This window comes from Miniopterus schreibersii (assembly GCF_964146895.1).
Source record: "Miniopterus schreibersii genome assembly, chromosome: 4".
In the NCBI taxonomy this organism is placed as follows: Eukaryota; Metazoa; Chordata; class Mammalia; order Chiroptera; family Miniopteridae; genus Miniopterus; species Miniopterus schreibersii.
This window is the reverse complement of record NC_138105.1, coordinates 48582045-48605155: the sequence shown is the minus strand read 5'-3', so window position 1 is coordinate 48605155 and position 23111 is coordinate 48582045. Positions and strand designations below refer to the sequence as shown.

Below are 23111 nucleotides of genomic sequence, written 5' to 3'. Positions count from 1 at the left end.
GATTGGGGTGGCCACTGGGATACAGAGTATTGGTACAGGGTAGAGCTGTAGAAAAACAATGATATGTAAACCCTTTGGACCACATTTAATTTGAGTTGGTAATTAGAAATGCAGGTGGTGACACTTGTAGATGAAGTGCTGTTCAGCTGATTCAAGCAGCATGTCCAGAATGCATTTGGTTGTTCCCTGTTTGTTATGGTAAATGTTTACCCTCTTAACCAATACGACTGGAACAGGAAGTGGGTTGGTTAATGGAAAAAATTAGTGAAAGAAGAGAATCATAAAACCATGTAGTGTCCAAACACAATTTTAATAATTTATTTTAACTTAAAACATAAGCATATACTTATCCATTGGTTCGTTGCTGGTGGTAGCAACAAGGCCTCTTTTTTCTTCTTCTTCTTCTTTTTTTTTTAACTATAATGCATTTTCTACCATTATCAGTTTTAGTTTCTTTGAAGTAGAGGGACAAGTTTTTGAACCAATCTAAGAACAGAATCTTGAGAGACTTTTATGAATTTTTCTCAGCCCTTCACTGTTTTCTCACCTGTATCTAATTCAATTTTAAAATTTCAAGTGTTTTCAAAAGCATTCAAGTTTTTTCTACCCTTGTATTTATCAGTTTATCTAATTTTTAATTACACAGCTACAAGTAACAGTGGCATGAACATTTTGGTGACACACCTGACTGACTCTTGGTAGGCACAAACCCAGTGATAAGTGAAATCAGAGAGGTGAGAGAACAGCCACAGCACTGGTCGGGTACATGGGCATCCGTCAGTGCACTTCAGGGTGCGAATGGAGAAATGGTTACTGGAGGTTGGCTAAGAGAATTTCTTCAATGCTAACAAGGAATGACAGGCATTGGTGTTTGGAGGTCAGAAGGCTGGAGGAAGGATTTGGAAGCAGCAATGCCTTGATGGGCACTGCAGTGGCCAGTAAGAGGGTACTGCGATTGGAGAGTTTGTCCCAGCCAAGAGTGAAGGGACACAGAAGGCTTCAATCTATTGAGCACTCACTTCTCTTCTGCCCACCCCCAGCGAGCACTATGGAATGCTCATAGTGTCCCTCATTTTCAGATGATGTTATTGAGCAATTTCTGGAAACAATAGAGCTGGGATTAGAACATTTGCTGGGGTCCAGCCCCAGCGGTCCAGGGGTCCCCAAAGGTGTGGACGGTGTTGGCAAAGAATGACGGAAGGACGCGGAGACAGCTTTCAGAGCATCAGGACAATCAGCTTCCTCTTTATTGCCTTGTTACAACTGTATTTATACTATTCGATTTTGTTGCTGGTTAAACAACATGACATCATGCTATGTTCCGGTTTCTGTTTTGGCCTTTCACAGCTAATGAATATGCCTTCTTACCTGACCTTTGCTAAAGAATTTACATCTGTTTAGGTATGTTAATTTTTGTCTTATCTACTGTTTATATTTCTATAGACCATTTCTACAGGTTAATCTCTAGTTTGCTATTTATATTCTGAAGTTACTATTTTATTGCTCTACCACAGAGCTAAAAGGGGAATAACTAAGCCAGCTTTTCTTATGTGAAGCTTATGCAAGTCCTAAGGAAGGGTTCTATGGCTTGTGTGGGATTGTTTTTAGCTATGGCCTGTCTGGCACAGCCTCAGTCTCTCCACTGACATTCCCTGCAGCAGTCCGTCCTCACTGTAATATTCTGTGTATGACTATTCTGAGTATGATTATTCTGAGTATGAGAGGGGTTCAGGTGTAGATTGAAATCATCTCTTTCCTAGGCTGCTCTTTCCTTGTGGGGATTCCCAGAGTTTTCCATTAATATAAACATCCCCAGTAATACATTCCTTAGTGGGGACTCACTGGTGGCCTCCCTGTGGATGGCCCTGTGCGGCCGAGGCAGCAGGGCCCGGACCCAGGCCTCTTCCCCACCGGTGGGGAGCTTCCTGCGGTAATGGGCCTAACAAGTCCTAAACTTTCTGCTGACAGTCTGAGTTCCTCACAGGCGGCACAGGATGTTCCCGTACTCCTTGGGGCTTTTACTGAATCATTGTCGTTTCCAGTCCCATCCGACTCCCCTGCTAGGGAAAAGTTTCCAGCTAGGGCAATGCCCTTTTCTCGTGCAGTGACTCGGGTAAGGACACAGAGCGTCAGAAAGGGGAACAAGCACGGGAAGAGGGATATGCCATAGACCAAGGCCCATGGAGCACTGGCTGTGCAGAGGTCTCCTCCTTGAAGGACTGTGTCAGGCAGCAAGGATGGAACGGCTTCCGGCAAATATTGTTCTGCCAAACTTGAGATATGAGAGAAAATAGAAAACACACCCTTTGTTTAAAGAGACAGCTGAAGGGCAACACAGGACCTCAATGAATAATATGTTGTTTACACGTGTAGTTACTAGTTGATATGCCCCTCCTAGCCACAAATGAGTGTGGTGAACGTAAACTGCTAACATGAAAACCTTAGCCTTCCACTTCTGAAGTCATTGGTTTTTAGCTACTCTGTTTTCTTTTTCTAGGTTTCCAAGGTTGCTCTTTTGGGCTGATTTTAGAAGCATAATTATAACTCTGGTTTCAAACTTCTGGACCATGTAATCAAACACAGCCTGGTCATAGTGGAAAACACACAGTTCTCAGCTCTGCCTACATTGACAAGGAACATGGTTGGATCCAAATTCAACTGAGTGGTATGTTTTTATAGTGGCAGCTTTCCCCAAAATACCCCCAAAAGAAGATCCATGAGGTTGTGGGAAATGTAGACAGTCAGGGGGATTGGGAACCAGCCTCTCCAGCTGCATTTTACACACACACACACACACACACACACGCACACACACACTGAAATCATTTAAATATCTGGATCCTATTCTAGGAGAATTATTATTATTTTTTAAATTTAGTGCAATGCATTGTTAGGTGAAAAAAGAGCAAGTTAAGAAAGAAAAGTCTAATGTGAAAAATTACCTATACAGTGTCCAGTTTTTCTGCTTGGTGGAAATACCCAGTGGGTTATTTATTTATTTATTTATTTAGATTTGTGCTGTTCTCAAATGCAAACGGCAACCTCATCAGAATAACGTCTGTTCCAGAGTTGCTTCGGGGATATCAATCCCGTCAAAAGGCTGGGTATTTAAAGCTGTAAATGACTTTATATATTTATGATAACTTTGAGAGGGGAATGGAGGTATTATCTCTCATGATCAGCGTTTTCTTTCTATAATAGGATTTAATCTTTTACTTTAAAAAAAATTTATCTTTATTGTTGGAAGTATTGCAGATGTTCCCTATTCCCCCCACTGATCCCCTCCACCCCGCATCCACCCCACCCCCAGGCCTTCCTCATCCCATTGTCTGTGTCCATAGGTTAAGCATATATGCATATAAATTCTTTGATTAATCTCCCCCCCTTCCCTCTGAGATCCCTCAGTCTGTTCCATGCTTCTATGTCTCTGGATCTTAATCTTTTACTTTTTAATTTTTTCTTGGAAGAAGGTTCTCCAGCCTTAATCAAACCTCCCAGTGACTGTAGTCCTGGCCAACATCTTGGTTACAACCTGATAAGATCCCCTGAGTCAGAACCACCCAGATAAATTGTTCCTGAAAGACTTAATCTTAATACCAAACCAAGTCCTTTGTCTAGCACACCTCCAGAGTTGTATTTATTATTATTCTTTTTGTAGAAGAATCCAGAACGTGCTTAAATACAATTCACAACGGTATCTGCAAACTGATAGAATGTTTTTTTCCAAAAAATTCTGTTAACCCTCAAAATCAAAGCGTTCAGTTTGCCAGCCAGACCCTGCAATAAATGCTAATCCATCCCTTGGGTTTGTGTTTGAACTATACATGCAGCTATTAAAGATACATCACGGGGAGAAGGCAAATGGTTGCCAATATTTCCCTTTGGTTCTTCTTTCTGGAATATTCTCTAACTCGGTGCATCAGGATGGAAACCCAGGTCCGCTCAGACGAGACGTCACTTTAGAAGGCTCCACTCACAACCCAAGAGTATTTTTTCCACACGCAGCATCTTGGGTCTCAGTGACAACCACGTTCCCAGCCCCAGGCGGCAGCTGTCATTTCGCCGGCGCCGTCCCGGGCGGTCGGGCCTTTGACGCGGTTCCGAGCCGCAGGGGAGCGCGGCGGCGGGCGGCGCGGCCCCTCCGCAGTGGTTTCTCCTGCGGCGCCCCTGGGCTGGCGCGGGTAGTGCGGCCCGCCCCGCGCTGCGCCGCTCGCCGCTGGGTGGCCCCCGCGCGCCCGACGCTCGCTCCGCCGGGAAGGTGAGGCGTGCGGAGGCTGCTGCGGAGCTCGCCGCCCTCCCGCAGCGCGGGCCCGCTCAGACCCCGAGCCGGGCAGACAAAAGAGGCCGCGGGCGCAGGAAGGCACGGGCGGCGGCGGGACGCGATGGCCGGGCGCGGAGGCCGGGCGGTGCTGGCTCTGTGCGCGGCGCTGGCCGCCTGCGGCTGGCTGCTGGGCGCCGGAGCCCAGGAGCCCGGGGCGCCCGCGGCGGGCATGAGGCGCCGCCGGCGGCTGCAGCAGGAGGACGGCATCTCCTTCGAGTACCACCGCTACCCCGAGCTGCGCGAGGCGCTGGTGTCCGTGTGGCTGCAGTGCACCGCCATCAGCAGGATCTACACGGTGGGGCGCAGCTTCGAGGGCCGGGAGCTCCTGGTCATCGAGCTGTCCGACAACCCCGGCGTCCACGAGCCTGGTAAGGGCGCTGCCGTCCCTGGGGAGACCCGCGGACGGTTGGACTAGTGGCGCGGGGGTAACAGGGCAAGGCGGGCCCAGGGGCGCCTTGTGGAAAAGGGCGCCTGGGTTGGAAGGTGGGAATTAGGCGGAGGGATGGAGACGGAGATGAACTTGACCTAGAGCCCTGCGGTTTGCCGGGTCCCAGCCTCTGCTGTCCTCCCTCCCCAGCCCCAAACCCTCGGCCCGCCGTCAGGACCTTAGGGGAGCTTAGGCCGGGGCTGGAGGGATGGCGGCGGGAGCGTGCGGCGGGCACGGCCACTGCGGCGCCCGCCCACCCGGACCCGAGGGAGTAACCGAACCTGTGCGGAGGGGAGTAGAAAGCTAAGGTGCAGGAGGCAGCGACTTAGAGGAGAGAGGAAGAGTCGTTTATCCTGTTCCCTAATTTCCAGAGGACCAGCTTCCCTGGATCCTGCAGGCTCTGCCGGCCCATCTCTCCCGGCACGTGTGTGAGGCACACGAGCATGTGGGTGCCAGGGGGTGCTCAGGTGAAGACCCACGGACCCTCCTGCCAGGGTGGGAAAGTGGCCTCTGACAGGTGTTCAGAGTTTGAAACTGGACTCGACCTTTCTAAGGAAAAAGGAATAGTCCATCTTTTTTTTTCTTTCTTTCTGATTTTGATACTTGGGATGAGTGGTTGGTGACTAGGTTTTTATTTCAGATGATGTTCCCTTATAGCTCTCTTATGCATCTTCCTCCTGAGTATATTAAGGCACATTTTAATTTATGTTAAATGTGGTTCATTTACTATTAATGAAAGGTATTTAGAACAGTGTTCTTGGGGCTTTTTTAAAAATTATGTTTCTGCTCTTAAGACCTAGTCTTCTGCCCAGCCTGTGTGGCTCAGTGGTTGAGCATTGACCCATGAACCGGGGGTCAGGGTTGGATTCCGGTCAAGGCGCACGCCCCGGTTTCCCGCTCGGTCCCCAGCAGGGGGCGTGCAGGAGGCAGCGGATCAATGACTGTCTCTCATCATTGATGTTTCTCTCTCTCCCTTCCTCCCTCTGAAATCAAGAGAGACATTAAAAAAAACACAAAAAAACCTAGTCTTCTGATAGTAAAGAAACTACTAAGTTAATCTTGGCTAGTTTTTCAAGGAGATTATATGAAACATAATGTTCACTTTTGTTGTCTTGTTTTAAGTTTAGAAGTGAAATTCTAATGTAATATTAGAATTATTAAATGTAATATTAGAATTATCTAATGGAATATTAACTATTACTGTTGGAATGTCATATGCTTTTGAAAATGAAAACTAATTCTTTTACTTGAATATCTGGAATGTATGGTTTGTCATGATTTGTAAATTTCTCTTTTAGATTGCAAGCTCTGTGAGGCAGGGACTGTATTTCCAGCGCCTAGCCCAGATCTGTACACAGCAGGCACTCAGTACACATTATGAAAAAAAATTAGTCATTTGTTGAATAACACAATATTTAAAAATGTTCTATTCCTGGTAAACACAAAATACACAGATTTAATTCTTTTTACAGAGGTGAACTCAGAAATGTTTTTTATATATGTGCTTTATAATTTCTTGTTAAATGTAGTGAACTTTAAGTTCATGATATTAATAATAGAATACAGCTGGGCCTGCGTGGCGCAGTGGTCAACCTACCAACCAGGAGGTCAGGATTGGATTCCCTGTCAGGGCACATGCCTGGGTTGCGGGCTCCATCCCCAGCAGGGGGCGTGCAGGAGGCAGCCGATCAATGACTCTCTCATCATTGATGTTTCCATCTCCCTCTCCCTCTCCCCTCCTCTCTCTGAAATCAAAGATATATTTAAAATAAATAAGTAAGTAAATAAAAATACAATGAATAGACATTTTGTACGTTTCAAGAGCCCCCTTGCTTTTGAAAGAGGGCAACTGTCGTAACTATTTTCACCTTATAAGTACTGTTTTTTGTTTGAAATAACATTTGTGATTAAGCTAGTAGGAAATGATATTTAGCTTGACAAATTCATTTACTTGACTAAAATTTGGATGAAGTTGCCCATATTCATTTTTTCTTTCCAGCAAGAGAGTGGTATCGAGTTTGTTAATTTTCTTAATCTAAATTTTTTTTTGGATTAAAAAAATGTAGCAAATGTGTAAGGATTTAGTTATCATAATAGAAAACTCTCCCAAAACAAAATAACATGAACACAGAAAGCCTTTCCCTGTGGTAGAACTGGCAAGTGAGAGGTTTACTTGTTTAGATTAGTGGGTTATGGACAGAATGTGTTTGTTGATACCACCAGCTCTCTTGCTGAGCAGAAAGAAGTGATCATCATTCTCGTTTGGTACCAGGCTGTGGTCTGAACTTGAACTCATCTCCTGAAAAAGATTCATTCTCTCAGATATTCTACATTAGAATTCATCAAAAAGGAGAGAAAATTCCATTTGGAATTGATCAGCGAGGTCTATCTGTACTTATTCTGTTATGATACCATGGGAATCAGCTTGATTCTTGACTAGCTGAATGTTGGGCCTTAGTTTTCATTTTGTATCACTTTGGAGGCCTGCAAAAATCTATTGGAGTGGATATCAGCCATCCTCAGAAGAACTGCAAATAGTCTTGACACCAGACTCATATCACATATCGTGACGCTGGACCCCAGATGGGGGACTGGGATGAAGGCTGGGCTAAGATTGAGTCTTTGCACTCAGATTGGCCTCTTGGCTGATTCTAAGTACTCAGATGTGTTCCCATTAGATATGATACCTGCCAGGCCTCATCATGTTCCCAATTTTTTTTTAATGTTTGTTTTATATTTTATACTTCAAAAATATTTCTCCACATAGGGACTCATGTGCTCAAACCCAAACATTTGCTCCTCTAGGCCTGCATATTTGTCATTGCAATACTCTTAACAGGAACCTTTTTTCATTTATGTCAAAGCAATGGAATCCATATTCCCAGACCAGTCCTCCCAGAGTTAAACTTGAATTAAGATTAGTTTGTTTAAAATACTAATTCTTTTACATGTAGTTTAAGATTGCTCTTAGGGAGTAAATCTGATTTATAACTAAAATGCTATCTTACAAACATTCTTTAGAGCATAGATTTTTCTCTCTCAAAGGCTGGAATGATTATTTTGGACCGATTCCTCCCCAAATCTGTTAAAATTTAAAGTGTATGAATGCCAGTATGCATTTGCCAAATATTGTGATGGAACATTTAATACTGGCAAAATTTCTATATAAAAAACAAACAAGAAAGAAGTGGGGATTTTGGTTATTTTATATGGCTTCTTTTCATACCAGATCAGTGTGTATTAGTGGAAAATGATTACACCTGAGTACCACCTTATAGCTGGTGAATATAGATGTTAGATTCTGGAGAAGGATCTAGATGTATTACATGTGGTTAAGAGTTATTTTTAGACCCGACTGAGTCAGTGCAGCTCTTGCCAGAAATAATGTACTTGTTTGACTTGTGATTGGCTAATGGAAGAGAGGAAATTAGGCTGGCCCCTAACATTATATCTTATGCTGAGACAAAATAGGCAGCTCTCTATGGAAACTGATTCGAGAGGTGGAGAAGGGATCATCTGCCAGCATCTCCCTTATTGGCCTAGCATAGGGGTGAAATCCTTGCCTTCACAGTCACTTCCTCTGGGAAAGATATTTTTGACAAATGCAAAAATAGCCCATATAAGGAGTGACACATAACCCAGCTTTTCCTGAAGTCTATTCAACGGAACATTGGTTCAGCTTGGTTTGATAAGTTCGATGAACAAAGATAAACAGGTTTGTGGATTGCAGGATTTAGAGAGCCCTGAATATGCCAATATATGTTTCAGATCTCCAAGTCAGATGTACACTAGATGGTAGTTTCCTGCCTTCTTTCACCATGGAACCTTTTTTTTTTTCCTCCAAGGAGCTCATCTTGGAATTAGTGTTACACTAGTTTGAGAAACCCAGCATTAGCCCATTATCATTCTTTATCATATCATGAAGGATTAATTTGGTAATTCTCTAGCAGAGAGACTCATATAGGGAGTTCTTCAGGGGGTAGAACACATATATTTTCTATTTCTTTGCCCATAATTGCCAGCATAGTGATTTATATAGAGTAAGCTCTTAAGATATGCTTATTGAATTGAAAACATGATTCTGAGGCAACGGGGCACAGGACACATGATTGTCACTGGAAAGAATAAAGTAACAGATGCCATCCAGTTCTTTTCTTGTTAAGTAGCTTCATGCTTTAACTTCTCTTTACCTCTTTTTCTTGCCTATAGGGATACTTTAAAAACTCATACCTCATAGGGTTGCTGTGAGGCCTAAGTAGTATAATATATAGAAAAGAATTTAATGAAGTTGCTTGCACCTAGTTATGAAGATGAGCTAATTTGTTAAAATTTTTCTTCACTTTAGTCGATCTGGAAAATGTGCTCCATTGGCCTTGCGTTTGTGTGGAGCGGGCCTGCTTGGCTGTGTCAGCGCATGAGGCCTGCTGAGTGCTCACCTGTTACAATGGTCTTATGGCGCCAGCCCAGCTGACAGCCCTGAAGGGCTTTTACCCTCTCATCACCGTTGCCTTGTTCTCAAATGCCTGCCCTCTATTGATTTTTAAAATGCCAGCCATTTCTGCTATTATGCAGCTCGACATCTTATTTTGCTGTATTCAGTAGGAACAGTGAAAGTGTCCATCATTATTTGAGAATGTTTTGTGGTTGTTTCTACAGGTTATTAAATAAATCTAGGGCAATTCCAACATCTGCTTTGGCAAACTAACTTATTTTCCTAAAGAATTTATGACGAAACTGCTCGGGATGCTACTCATTTATTCTTTTACAGACTCAGTGTAAGTGAAATATCTTCGAAACCGTCTTTGCCATCCCTCCCTAATTTTCTTATCCCCACTGGGGTCCTTTCTCTGTGCTTCCACAGTTCTTTGAAGAGCTATCATGTAAAGGTTTACAGTAAATGCTTTGATGTCAGGGGATCTGAGCTTGAATCCTTTCTCTTCCTATTTTTAACTAAATGCTTTTGGGCAAGTCACTTAACCTCTAAGACCCAAATTCATCATCTATAAAATGACAATAATGTGGTCATTAAATGAAGTAGTAAATATAAATTTCTTAATTCAGTATGTGTCAACAATTATTATTACCTCTGTTAGGGCATTTTCCATTGTTAGTTTAAGTGTTCCCCCAGTAGACTGTGAGCTTCTTGTGGTTAGGGATTGTATTTTGTTCATTTTTTTATCCACAATGGCTAGTACTATGCTTAGGACATAATGGCCACTCAGTGAATGTTTGTGGAATAAGTGAAATTTCTCAAACTGGCAAAAATGTACATCGCAAAACAAAGCCATATTGAGGGTCAATGTTGCCTTTATGTATGTTAGCATGCCAGAAATATGAAACAAGAAAGGATAGAAGTAATATTTTTCTTAAGTATATACTGATATTAATGTAGTGTATCCAGTTTCCATAATGGAGAGATCCATCAACTGCTCGTCTTTTCAAGATTCAGTGATGGGCTTGCTATGTTTGTTGTCTGTTGTAACTGCACTAGTATGAGGCTCTTTTTCTCTTGGCCTCTTTCCTCTTGAGACATTTTAAAAAGTTAAATTGCTTTTTTAAGTGTTAAATAAAAGTTCGAAAGATAACCAGTAAAAATTGACTTAGTAAAATTTTCAACCTTTCAAAAATCTACGTGAACCCTTAGTGTTGCGAACTAAGAACCGTGTGCTGTTTTGAACATAGAAGCCATGCATCTCTGGGTTTTAATTTTTCCTTCGCTCAAGAAATGGCATTCAAATCAAACACTTGCAAGCGCCATTGTAGGAGGAGGTTTATCTGAAAGGTAGCCGATGGGATAAACGAGCTCCCATCTGAAACGTGTTTAAATTTGCTCTTTCCTTCCCTTCTAGTTAATTACTGAATTGCGGCCAGTCTGTTGCTCTGTGAATGTTTCTCTTTTAAAATTTCAGGATATGGTGTTTTGTAAGCAATCCAGCAGCCAGCTCTTTCTAATAAAATGTGGCCTCAGAAAAGAGCCCATCTGTGTTAACAGTACCTTTTATTATGTTCAAATGATTTACCTACATCTTTGTCTCCAATTGGTAATCTTTTAAGGATAAGGTGGCTTATGTAAGTATTGCAGGGTTGATTCTTAAAAATAAATGATTTAATTATGATAATAAACCCTGGAACAACTTTCTACTGCCAGTAAACATTTTGTTTTTTCAGAAGTCTGTTTACTATAAAATCACTGCTGAGCATGATAGTTCTATAGTAATAAAGTTACCGACCTCTGGTTCCTGTACCCAGGCTTCGAAGGGCCGAGACTCAAAGTTTGGAGTACGGACAGGTTCATTGATTAATAAGGCGCCAACGGAGAAGGTGGGAGACTTAGCAGTGTCTCAAACAGGTATGGGCAACTTGGAGAATCTTGCAACTTGGCCATTTATCGTAGGGGCATCAGAGCTGGATCTTCTTGGACAATGGACTGTTCACTTCCGAAAGGGTTCTGGTATTCAAGTTCCAGTTATGTCCTGGTCCTCAGTTTACCCTTGTGTGTGGGGTGGCTGGGGGTGGGGAGGTGGGAGGGGGTGGGGGCTGTGTGTGTGTGTGAGACAGAGACTCTGGTTCCTGGTGCAGCTGGAGGTCAAAGTTCTCTCCTCAGTGCATGCTTCGTCTGCATGACTTGTGGTTTTGATCTGGTCTGTGAAAAACAACTCAGTATCTTGTTAAATAGGGTAGGATCATTTTGAGTTGGCTCTGTGGTTACAATAATAATAATACCCCTTATTTTTAAGACATTTGATTTCAAATGAAGGATGATTATTTTAAAAATGGATGCAGAGCACTTATTTTTGAAATGAGACTAAGTATAACCTTTACTGGGTTGCTAAAAAATCTCTGGTTACCCTGTGGTTATGCGTATCAAGGTAATTGGGAAAAACAACAATTACCTCATGTATTTCATATGCAGGCATCTACTCATTTTGCAAACTAAAATGTGATTGATGCCCTTTTTGTGGTTTAGATATGGTGTTGGACAACTGATTTTAAAGTATAACAGTCCTATTGACATAGTTTTATTTGTCTTAAGTCGTGACATTGTTCAGCATGGATCTTTTTTAAGTTTATTGGAGGAAACCGTTATTATTCATTGTGGGAACTCAATATATGTTAAGCCAAATTCCCCACATAATCAGCATCATGGGATTTAAGTTTACACACTTTTGGAAACTGTATTAACTTTATGAAATCAAAAGGACCTTTATAGCACTCACACAATGAGAAACCCACTTGTTAAATGTATTTTCTCAAGAGTCAGATTCAGTTTTTGGAATATGTTAAAGCACTACAAAATATGGACAGATGAGTCTCATGTGAATATTGTATAGAAGTATAGTGAATATAGTATATAGACAAATAGACTAACATACTATGTAGACGTGCAGGTTTTGTCTGGGCCTTGATGATGGCAAGATAACCATTAGTAGAACAGTCATTTAAAATTATTTTAAATTTCAAATTGGTGTAAGTATTTATAGATTTCACTCACATCTATAAAATAGCCTTGCCTGGCCAGGCGTGGCTGGCTCAGCAGTTGAGCGTCAACCTGGGATCCAGGCGATCGGGGTTCGATTTCCGGTCAGGGCACATGCCCGGGTTGCGGGCTCGATCAATGACTCTCTCATCATTGATGTTTCTGTCTCTCTCTCTCTCCCCCTCTCCTTCCCTTTCTCTGAAATCAATAAAGATATATTAAAATAGCCTTCATTTCTCTTTTTTGTACTTCTATCCATAGCTATTGTCAGGAATTGAAGAGTTTTCTCTTTTATCTAAGTGGCTTACTCTTTTTTAAAAAACTGTTTCAAAAATTTTTTTTCTTTCAGAAAGTTTTTTGGGCTATTATTGCCCTCTCTTACCATGTTCAGGTATTCTGCCAGGGTTTTATACATTTAGCCAAACTTGCCTTTACTTCCGTGTAAAGCTTACCTAACTAAGGTAGACCATCTGAGCTGGTTAGGAGAACCTAATGGATGAATGTGGCCCCACTGTTTCTTCTCCTTTTCCTTCTTTGGCTTTTCTTCTCTTGTGTGGATATTAAAATAAGACAGTAGTCATCTGAATATCCATTGGAAGCCTTTGTCTGATACCTTTGGGTCATAAACACATAGGGATGTGTAAGGGTTCATTTACTGTCAACCATTTAATCCGTAGCTCTCCATCTCTTTATAAACAGCCTTCAGGTTGGTCTAAACAGCCTTTTCATACCTATCACAGGTGAGGAATTCGATAGTATTTATCTTCATGGGGACTGAAAGATGCAGGAAAAGTCTGCCTATTGTTGAAAAGAAGTGTTTAAAAGAATTAGGAATATAAATTTTCTTGTTTTTAAAGGTTTTATTGCAATAATCTTAATTCCCTATAAAATGCACATGAAGAGTTCTTAATTATGTGTTGGGAAAATTTTAGTGAATATATTAAGAATAGTTACACTATAAAAAAGACAGGTAACTTGAGGAGTTTACTTTTTCAAAGGATTATTTTTAAGAAGTTTAAAATTTTTTTTCTCTCATTAAAGTATTGTTAGCATTTTTAAAAGGTTTTACGGAGGTGTAGAAGGAACAGTCTGAATCTTAAAACAGGTACATTTTGGTTGAGTCTGTACTGCCTTTGTTTATCAAACAGAGGCAGCCTATTATCAGCTACATAAAAGAGCCTAATTTCCTGGTTTTCATATCCTTAGCACTCTCCATTTCATTTCTGACAAAAGTCAGAGTTGTAAGATGAGGCTTTGAAAATATAGTTGCAAATTCAGTTACAAGTAAATAGTTTAGAGCATTGCTTGTGCTGACGTTTTCTTTCTCTAGAGGACCACCCATCCTGCTAATTATTTATTTATTTATTAAATTTATTAAATTTATTGCGGTGACACTGGTTAATAAAATTATATAGGTTTCAGGTATACAATTCTATAGTACATCATCTGGATATTGTATTGTGTGTTCATCATCGAAGGTCAAGTCTCCTTCCATCACCATTTATCTTTCCTTTACCTTCTTCTACCTCCCCCCACACCCTTTTCCGTCTGGTAATAACCAGACTATTGTCTGTGTCTCTGAGATTTAAACATTTTTTTTTTTTTGCTTAATACCTTCACTTTTTTCACCCATCCTCCCAATCCTTCTACTCTCTGACAGCTGTCAGTCTGTTCTCTGTATTTATGAGTCTGTTTCTATTTTGTTTATTAGTTTATTTTGTTCATTAGATTCCACTTATAAGTGAAATCATATGGTATTTGTCTTTCTTGGACTGGTTTATTTCACTTAGCGTAATCCTCTTGAGATGTATCCATGCTATTGCAAAAGGTAAGATTTTCCTCTTATTTTACTGTCGAGTATGACTCCATGGTGTAAATGTCTCATAGCTTTTTTATCCACTCATCTACTGATGGGCACTTGGTCTGCTTCTAAATCTTGGCTATTGTAAATAACGCTGCAATGAACATAGGGGTGCATATATTCTTTTTAATTAGTGTTTCGGGTTCTTCCGATATATCCACAGAAATTGAGTTGCTGGGTCATAAAGCAGTTCCAGCTTTAATTTTTTGAGGAAACTCCATACTGCTTTCTTCTTTTTTTTTTTTTAATATATCTTTATTGATTTCAGAGAGAGGAAAGCAGAGGGAGAGAGAGAGAGAGATAGAAACATCAATGATGAGAGAGTCATTGATCGAGCCCGCAACCGGGCATGTGCCCTGACCGGGAATCGAACCCCGATGGCCTGGATCCTAGGTCGGCGCTCAACCGCTGAGCCACGCCCGGCCGGGCTCCATACTGCTTTCCATAGTGGCTGCACCAGTCTGCATTCCCACCAGCAATACATGAGGGTTCCCTTTTCTTAACATCCTCACCAACACTTGTTGTTTGTTGATTTGTTGATGGAGCCATTCTGGCAGGTGTGAGGTGATACCTCATTGTGATTTTAATGTGCATCTCTCTGATGATTTGTAACATTGAGCATCTTTTCATATGTCTATTGGCCATCTGTGTGTCCTCTTTGAAGCACTGTCTATTCAGGTCCTTTGCCCATTTTTTAAATTGGATTGTTTGTTTTTTGGTGTTGAGTTTTAAAGTTCTTTATAAATTTTGGATATTAACCCCTTATCAGAACTATCATTGGTGAGTATGTTCTCCCATTCAGTGGGTTGTCTTTTCATTTTGTGATGGTTTCCTTTGTTGTGCAAAATTTTTTTAGTTTGATGTAGTCCCATTTGCTTATTTTTTCTTTTGTTTCCCTTGCCCTAGGAGATATATCAGAAAAAAATATTGCTGTGAGAAATGTCTGAGATATTACTGCCTATGTTTTCTTCTAGGAGTTTTATGATTTTGAGTCTAACATTTAAGTCTTTAATTCATTTTGGGTTTATTCTTGTGTATGGTATAAGAAGATGGTTTAGTTTCATTCTTCTGTACATATCTGTTCAATTTTCCCAACACCATTTATTGAATATACTTACCCCATTGTATATTCTTGCCTCCTTTGTCAAATATTAATTGACCATAAAGTCATGGGTTTATTTCTGGGCTCCCTATTCTGTTCAGTTAATCTATATGTCTGTTTTTATGCTAGTACCATGCTGTTTTGATTACTATGGCCTTGAAATATAGTTTGATATCAGGTAACATGATTCCTCCAACATTTTGTTCTTTCTCAAGATTGTCATAGCTATTTGGGATCTTTTGTGGTTCGATATAAACTTTTGAATATTTGTTCTAGTTATGTGAAATACCCATTGGTATTTTGATAGGAATTATAAAACTATTGATTGCTTTGGGTAGTTTGGACATTTTAATGATGTTAATTTTTTCTATCCATTAAAACGGTATATGCTTCCACTTATTTGTATCTTCTTCAATTTCTTTCTTTAGTGTCTTATAATTTTCCAAGTACAGGTCTTTTACATCCTTGGTTCAGTTTATTTCTAGGTATTTTATTTTATTTATTTTATTTTATTATTTTATTTTATTTTTTGATGCAATTGTAAAAGATTGTTTTCTTAGTTTCCCTTTATAATAGTTCATTATTGGTGTATAAAAATACAACTGATTTCTGAATATTGAATTTGTATCCTGCTACTTTACTGAATTCATTTATCAGTTCTAGTAGTTTTTTGGTGGAATCTTTAGGGTTCCCTATATACAGTGTCATGTCATCTGCAGATAATGATAGTTTTACTTCTTCCTTTCCAGTTTGGATGCCTTTTATTTCTTCTTCTTTCCTGATTGCTGTGGCTAGGACTTCCAGTACAATGTTGAGTAAGAGCGGTGAAAGCAAGTCTGACCATTGTGGCTCACTGGTTGAGCATTGACCCATGAACCAAGAGGTCACTGGTTTGATTCTGGGCCAGGGCTGTTGCTTGATCCTCAGCAGGGGGCATGCAAGAGGCAGCCAATTGATGTTTCTATCTTTCTATCCCTTTTCCTCCCTCTCTCTTTAAAATCAATATTAAAAAAAAACCTATTAAAAATAAGAGTGGTGAAAACAGACATCCTTGTCTTGTTTCTGATCTTAAGGGAAATGTATGTAGTTTTTGCCCATTGAGTGCGATGTTGGCTGTGGGTTTGTCATATGTGGCCTTCATTATGTTGAGGTATGTTCCCTCTGTTCCTACTTTGCTGAGAGTTTATATCATAAGTAGATGCTGGATTTTGTCAGATGCTTTTTTTTTACATCTATTGATATGATCATGTGATTTTCCCTTCACTTTGTGTATGTGATGTATCACATTAATTGATTTGTGGATATTGTACCAACCTTGCATCCCCAAAATAAATCCCACTTGATCATAGTGTATGATCTTTTTAATGTATTGCTGGATCTGGTTTGCTAATATTTTGTTGACAATTTTAGTATCTATGTTCATCAGGGTTATTGGTTTATAATTTTCTTTCTTTGTAGTGTCTTTATATGTCTTTCTCTTGCTGCTTTAAGATTCTCTCTTTGTCTTTAACCTTTGCCATTTTAATTATGATATGTCTTGGTGTGGGCCTTTTTCAGTTCATCTTGTTTGGGACTCTCTGTGCTTCCTGGATTGTGTGTCTTTTTCCTTCACCAGGTTAGGGAAGTTTTCGGTCATTATTTCTTCAAACAGGTTCTTGATCCCTTGTTCTTTCTTTCTCCTCCTTCCTCTCTCTAGAATAAAAAAACCACATATCCTCAGGTGAGGATTAAAATAAAAAGGGGGAATTGAATATATTAAAATTATATTTACAGTTAAAAAAATTAAGATAACTTAATTAAGTGACCAAATCTCCCTTTAAGATTATAGAATTTGCTAGATTTCTAAATAGATCAATATGATTTGTAAACCAAATTTAAATGTTTATGGAAGAACTAGGATTTTGAATTTATAATTTGTAATCTAATAAATTGAATATTAATTTTTAAAATCCAAATTAATGTCCAAATCTTTTCTATTCATATAAATCACCCTCCAGGACATCAAAGAGCTTGCATTTAACATTAGTTTCTGCAAACACTGGCTCAGAGCTCAGTCCTGGAAGTAGGAATCCTGCTTCCTCTGAAAAAATATTTTACTTCCAAATGCAGAGCTGCAGCAGTTTTTGGAGGTGTTGAGCATGTGCAAAATACCTGATAAAAATGCCTCCCTCTATGTGTTAATGCAAGATTCTATAAGCTTTCCTCAAATTAACTTTTTCAAATTAGAACAACCTCTGGGCTGAGTGTTGCCTGTAAGAGTCACCCCAAAATGCTTACCTGGTTTTGGTTGATTCCAGTGTTCCACTGTCCAGTGTAGCATCTGGGATTAATAGAGTATCATGTTTTCATGTGTGAGTTACACACAATTTTACTGTACCTCTCAAACCCATTCAGCTCCTAATTTACTTTCCAGTGGTCCCTGTGGACTGAACTGGAGAAACTTCATTATAAGAGTACATTCATTTTACTCATGTGCCAGAATTGGTAGGCTGTATGTTGAGGACAACTGTTAAGCTTTGCCGTAGCAGTAAAAACCATGAATTATATGATAATATTTTAAATAGTTTTGAAACCTTTTATTACTTCTAGACTTCTGCATATGCCTTTTATAGTTGATTTAGATTGCTGGATAGATGGGAGTTGGGGGCACCTTATACTATTCTAATAAACATTTTCCCTTCTCTTTTGACTCCATTTCAATTAGCACAAGCTGTATCTTAAAAAGTTACATGTAACTGTCAGGAACACCAAATAGTTTTCCTGAATAGTTTTAAAACTCTTATTGTTTTTGCTGTTGTTACTTTAACGTTGAAGCTGAACTGTTGGTTGTTATAATTCTATGAGCTGTATGTATAGCTGAATGAAAGTGTGTTTCTTACATGTATGTGCATATGGCTGAGACTGGCTGGTATTTCCTCCACATTTCATAGTATAAAGGTCATGTGTTCATTGCCTTTGTAAAGACAGTAGCAGAAGCAAAACATTTATATCTTTGCCAACATTTCCAAGAGGCCAAAAAGGCCCTCATTTGTAGACCATACCACATATTCCATGATGTTCTCAGTTCTCAGACCAAGGTAATAAGAACACTTTATAATCAAAAAGGCCCCACTAACAACTTGCAGGTATAAATCTCTCTAACTGAACAAATGTCTAAGAAGTCTATAGACATTTCATTCACTAGGCATTTGGAAATACTACAAAGAAATGCATTTAGACCAGTTCATGTTTAGAAATCAAATTGAGTAGTAGAGAGCAGTGAATGAAGTTTATCTTTTATTACTGTATATATTGTTATATTTGTAGCTCTAATGTATGTATTTAAAATACTAACCAGTGTATGCTATTTGTGTGACATCCTGCAAATTGAAGAGATACTTATAAAAAGGAGCAACAGCCCGGCCGGGCGTGGCTCAGCGGTTGAGCGTCGACCTGGGATCCAGGCGATCGGGGTTCGATTCCCGGTCAGGGCACATGCCCGGGTTGTGAGCTGATCAATGACTCTCTCATCATTGATGTTTCTGTCTCTCTCCCTCTCCTTTCCTCTCTCTGAAATCAGTAAAGATATATTTAAAAAATAAAAATAAAAAGGAGCAACAAACAACAATATTTTACTAAGTACTCTATACAAAGGTATTGACTCAAATTCTCCAGGGATTCAAGAGAGTCAGAAGGAGGTGGGGATTGGAGCAGGACTTCAAGGATGAATCACATTGGGAAAGTAGGAGAGAGGACTTCCTTGTATGTCATAGAATATTATTCACACTTGTTGTGTCTTTTTCTTCACTATACCCAGCAGTGATGATATATAAGTATTCAATAAGTGTTGTGACATAATTACATTCCATTAAATTGTGAAATTTCCACGTTGTTAGAATGTAGTTTTTTGTTTGTTTCTTTCTTAAATATATCTTTACCGACTTCAGAGAGAGGAAGGGAGAAGGGGAGAGAGAGAGAGAAACATCAACAATAAGAGAGCCATTGATCGGCTGCCTCCTGCACACCGCCTGCTGGGGATCATGCCCGCAACCTGGGGATCATGCCCGCAACCCGGGCATGTGCCCTGACCTGGAATGGAACCGCAGTCTCCTGGATCCTAGGCTGACACTCAACCGCTGAGCCACGCCTGGCCAGGCAGAGAGAATGTAGTTTTTAGGGTGTTGTCATTTGGGGTTGATTTCCCTCATCATCAGGAGAATAAAATTATTGGGGATGGAAATTATGCTAACATTCTCCTTATATGTAAATTAAGTAGAATATAACGTGATTACAGTATTTGTCAAGTAATTATAGATATAATTGTATTAAGCATTAAACATATAATATAATATGGTTATATTATATATAATATAATTATAATTATATTGAGCATATAATATATATCATATTGTACTAAGCAACAATTGGTTACCAGTACTTTCCCCCTCTCCTAGGTATGTCTTTGAACACTCTCTAATAAGTCATGGAGTAAAAAGAAGTTAAATAGTTTTGATTTTGTTAGGCCCATTTCCTGGAGTTAAATATAGCTCAATTAATGTTCTCTTTTGATGATGCATTTAAAAAACTACTTTTAACAACACAATAACAACAAAAAAGCGATGTAATTTGAGAAAAACTATGGGAATCCAGCCCATAGCTTTTCTCCTGGTGCCGGCAGCCAGTTCAGAATATTCCTCCAGCTGCATCTGTCTAGCACTTGAGCAATGATCATGTAGATTGTCAGATGCTTTCGGGGGAGAAATTCACTATGCAGAAATATTTAGTATTTAACTAATTTTTCCAATTATAGGTTTTTGATTGGGGGATATAATCTTCATTAGTGTTATACAGAATTGTGAAACATTAGAATTATAGATTTTTTTTTTTTTCCCTTAGCTGGAAGGAACACTCTCATTTACAAATGAGACGATTAAATTGAGCTTCAGAGAGAGATTAAACATCCTGCCCAAGGTTGTATAATTTAGGAGGCCCAATTCCTGATATACAGTTGTACTTTCTTTTTAGAATGATTCTGATAGCAATGTATGCAGATGGGAGAGTAAATGTAACTATTTCTTATGTGGCCATCGACGGTCATGAACTATTTACATGGACTGAAGTCTGCGAGGGAGTTCACAGGAACGTAATTTGTCAGTGTGTTTCCAATTCCTTAGAGCAGACTTTCCAGACCATAAGTAATAAATGGGCATGGGTGTGTCTGGGGTGGATGGACAGGGCCTGGGGTGGCGACAGAGTGTGTTGGGTGGCAAAAAAATCAGGAAAGGATTGAAATAAGTTACTTTAGCATACTATAAGTATATACCGAAAATATTTTTCTTGGCAGTAGAATCCACTCTCTAGGAAGAAACAAACTTTTGTTGAAAGACTGCTCTGATGAACTCTTTTGAGGCTTGGGCTGAATGAAAAGGAGAGGAACATTTTCAGAGGCTGTGTGGAGAGTCAGAGGAGAGAGACTTAATGGCTGGTGGCTTAAGAGAAACTTTGGAGATAAGAGAAGTGTCGGATGGGGACAGCAGTAGGATCTTTGTAGAGTAGGTTACTTTGGGAAATGTAATGAAGTACTTAATCTTGTTTCAAGATAAGCACTGGCAAAGCCAGAGATTGTCCAAGGAAGGACAGTTACATGTAAGTGACAATACAGTTACGAGAACTTGTTAATAACAAAGATCACCCATGCACTATACTGCAGTGCTTCCTAGAATACGTGAAGGCAGTGTTTTGGGAATGAAACCCAGACATCTCCCACCCCAGTGACCATTTACAGTAAAGTTTTAGATCCCAGAGCATTTGAAATCTTGCTCCTCAGCATATGTTGTCAGTTTGGATCAAATAAACTCTTATAAAAAAAGTCTTGGATCCCTAAGCTGTATTTTCTGAATTCAAATCCTGGTCCCAGGAGAACATAAACACTGGGAGAGGGCCTTTGGGAGCGTGTTGTGAGGCAACTCAAGGGCTGTGTGAACCATGCAGAATGAATCATGTGTTGTTGGAGGTTAGAATATAAATAACTGAAACTGGGTAAGTTTTCCTTTTATAAAACAGTACTCATGTTGACTTTTTCATGTGTCTACATTAAATTTTATTTTATTTTATTTTTAAAAAAAATATATCTTTATTGATTTCAGAGAGAGGAAAGGAGAGGGAGAGAGAGAGATAGAAACATCAATGATCAGAGAGTCATTAATCGGCTGCCTCCTGCACGCCCCCGGCTGGGGACTGAGCCTGCAACCTGGGCATGTGCCCCTACCGGGAATCGAACCCCTATCGCCTGGATCTCAGGTCAACGCTCAACTGCTGAGCCACACCCGGCCGGGGTACATTAAGTTTTAATGTGAAAAAGTTATTTGTGCTAAAGAGGGTTATGTATTTGTTGAGAATTTTTCTAAACCAAAAATTAGCACATAGTTCCTTAAAAGAACTTTATCTCCATATTTGTGAATGTTTTATAAAACATGTTATAGTGGTATTATGTTATATTGCATATCTAATAAATAGCCATATTAAAAAGAATAAATGTATAGGAGCTGTACCTAGAACAAAGCACCCCCTTAAATTATTATACAGAAAATAGTGGTATGCATTATTATAAGAATTTAAGAATGTAAATGAAATATATGTGGGTGAAATTTTTTTGTTTTGTTTTTTGCCATTTGAGAAACTCTACCAAGATGATTAGATGAAAATTTCTGTTGGTAATTTTTAGTCAGGATATGGGCAAACAAAAGAAAAGAAAAGCCAAAACCTTCAGGCTGCTGTTGGAGTGAGAGGGTGTGTTCTCATGAGCAGGAAACAGACTAATTATACAATGAAAACACTTGAGATAATTTTACAGTTAATTTAGGGTAAAATAACTTTCCTTTGATTATCATATTATTTCAGGTGAAAGTATTTGGTGTGAATTATTAAGACAATTGCTTTAATTCTACATTTGATCTATGCATAGTCATAACCTTTGGGTGTTAATGAGGGTGGGGGTCCAGAGCCTAAACTAGGGCAAGATTAGGAGGAAGGAAGGGGGAGAGAGCTCTAAGTGTGCCAAGGGTGAGTGAATAATACTGGTATTGATTTGATTGGACAGTTTTATTAACCGCCATTTCTTTGCCAGACTAATAAAAAGTGACTTTTTAGGGTTGTTTTCCAAGTTCTCTTATTTGGATTAGAATAAAAAGAAAAGAGTGCGGACCAAGTTTCATCTTGTTTCTTGCTTTTTGTTAAGTTACATACTCAGCTTAGAAGCTACATAGACAGCTCAGGATAAAACTTGGAATCGTAAATGCTGTGTATTCGATGTAGTTCAAAGGTATCACATGTTATTTCACATATAGAAAAGAGTACAAGACTTTCAGGAAATTGTTTTAAACCTCAGAGGATTCCACTGGGCACATGCAGGGCCTGTGGATGCCCAAAGTACTTCAGAAATAGAATGACTGAAAAAACCTTGTGGTGAAAGGTTTGCGACAACCCAGTCTCACAGTATGGGCCAGAGGACTGGCTAATTCCAATATGAAGAGTCCTTCCTTGTCTTAAGTGAATAAAAAGCTAGGTTGACTTCTATCCAGCCAGTTATTCTAAGACCATTGCTACTTTTTTCTCCTCACAAAGAGAAGAACAGCATTTTTCCCCTTCTCACAAAAAGGAGGTGCCCCCAGATGTTCCATTTACTTTTCCCTCTTTTTCCCTCTTCCCCTCAAAGGAGCCATCAAATGTTGGAGATATCCAGACAAGGAGTTAAGACAATAAAGATGGTTAAACAAATTAAGACAGACACTGAAACCTAACATTTAAAATAAAAGAAGCAAACTTGAAAACAAAAAGCACTAAGAAAACAGTATAAAGTAGAAAATAAAGTGTAAAGATGAAATAAAAAAGCTAAGCAAAAATATTGAAATGATGCCCGGCTGGGCGTGGCTCAGCGGTTGAGCG

At 39.5% G+C, this 23111-nt stretch overlaps 1 protein-coding gene across 1 annotated transcript in view; it reads left to right on the top strand.

Annotated features, from left to right (window-relative positions):
• Window positions 1-3944: 3944 nt before the first annotated feature.
• CPE (carboxypeptidase E) overlaps window positions 3945-23111 on the top strand; it is a 79749-nt gene continuing 60582 nt past the window's right edge. The window contains exon 1 of the mRNA XM_081136247.1: window positions 3945-4689. Within this exon, the coding sequence (XP_080992373.1) occupies window positions 4383-4689 (307 nt within the window). The 5' untranslated portion in view covers window positions 3945-4382. The remainder of the gene's footprint in view (window positions 4690-23111) is intronic.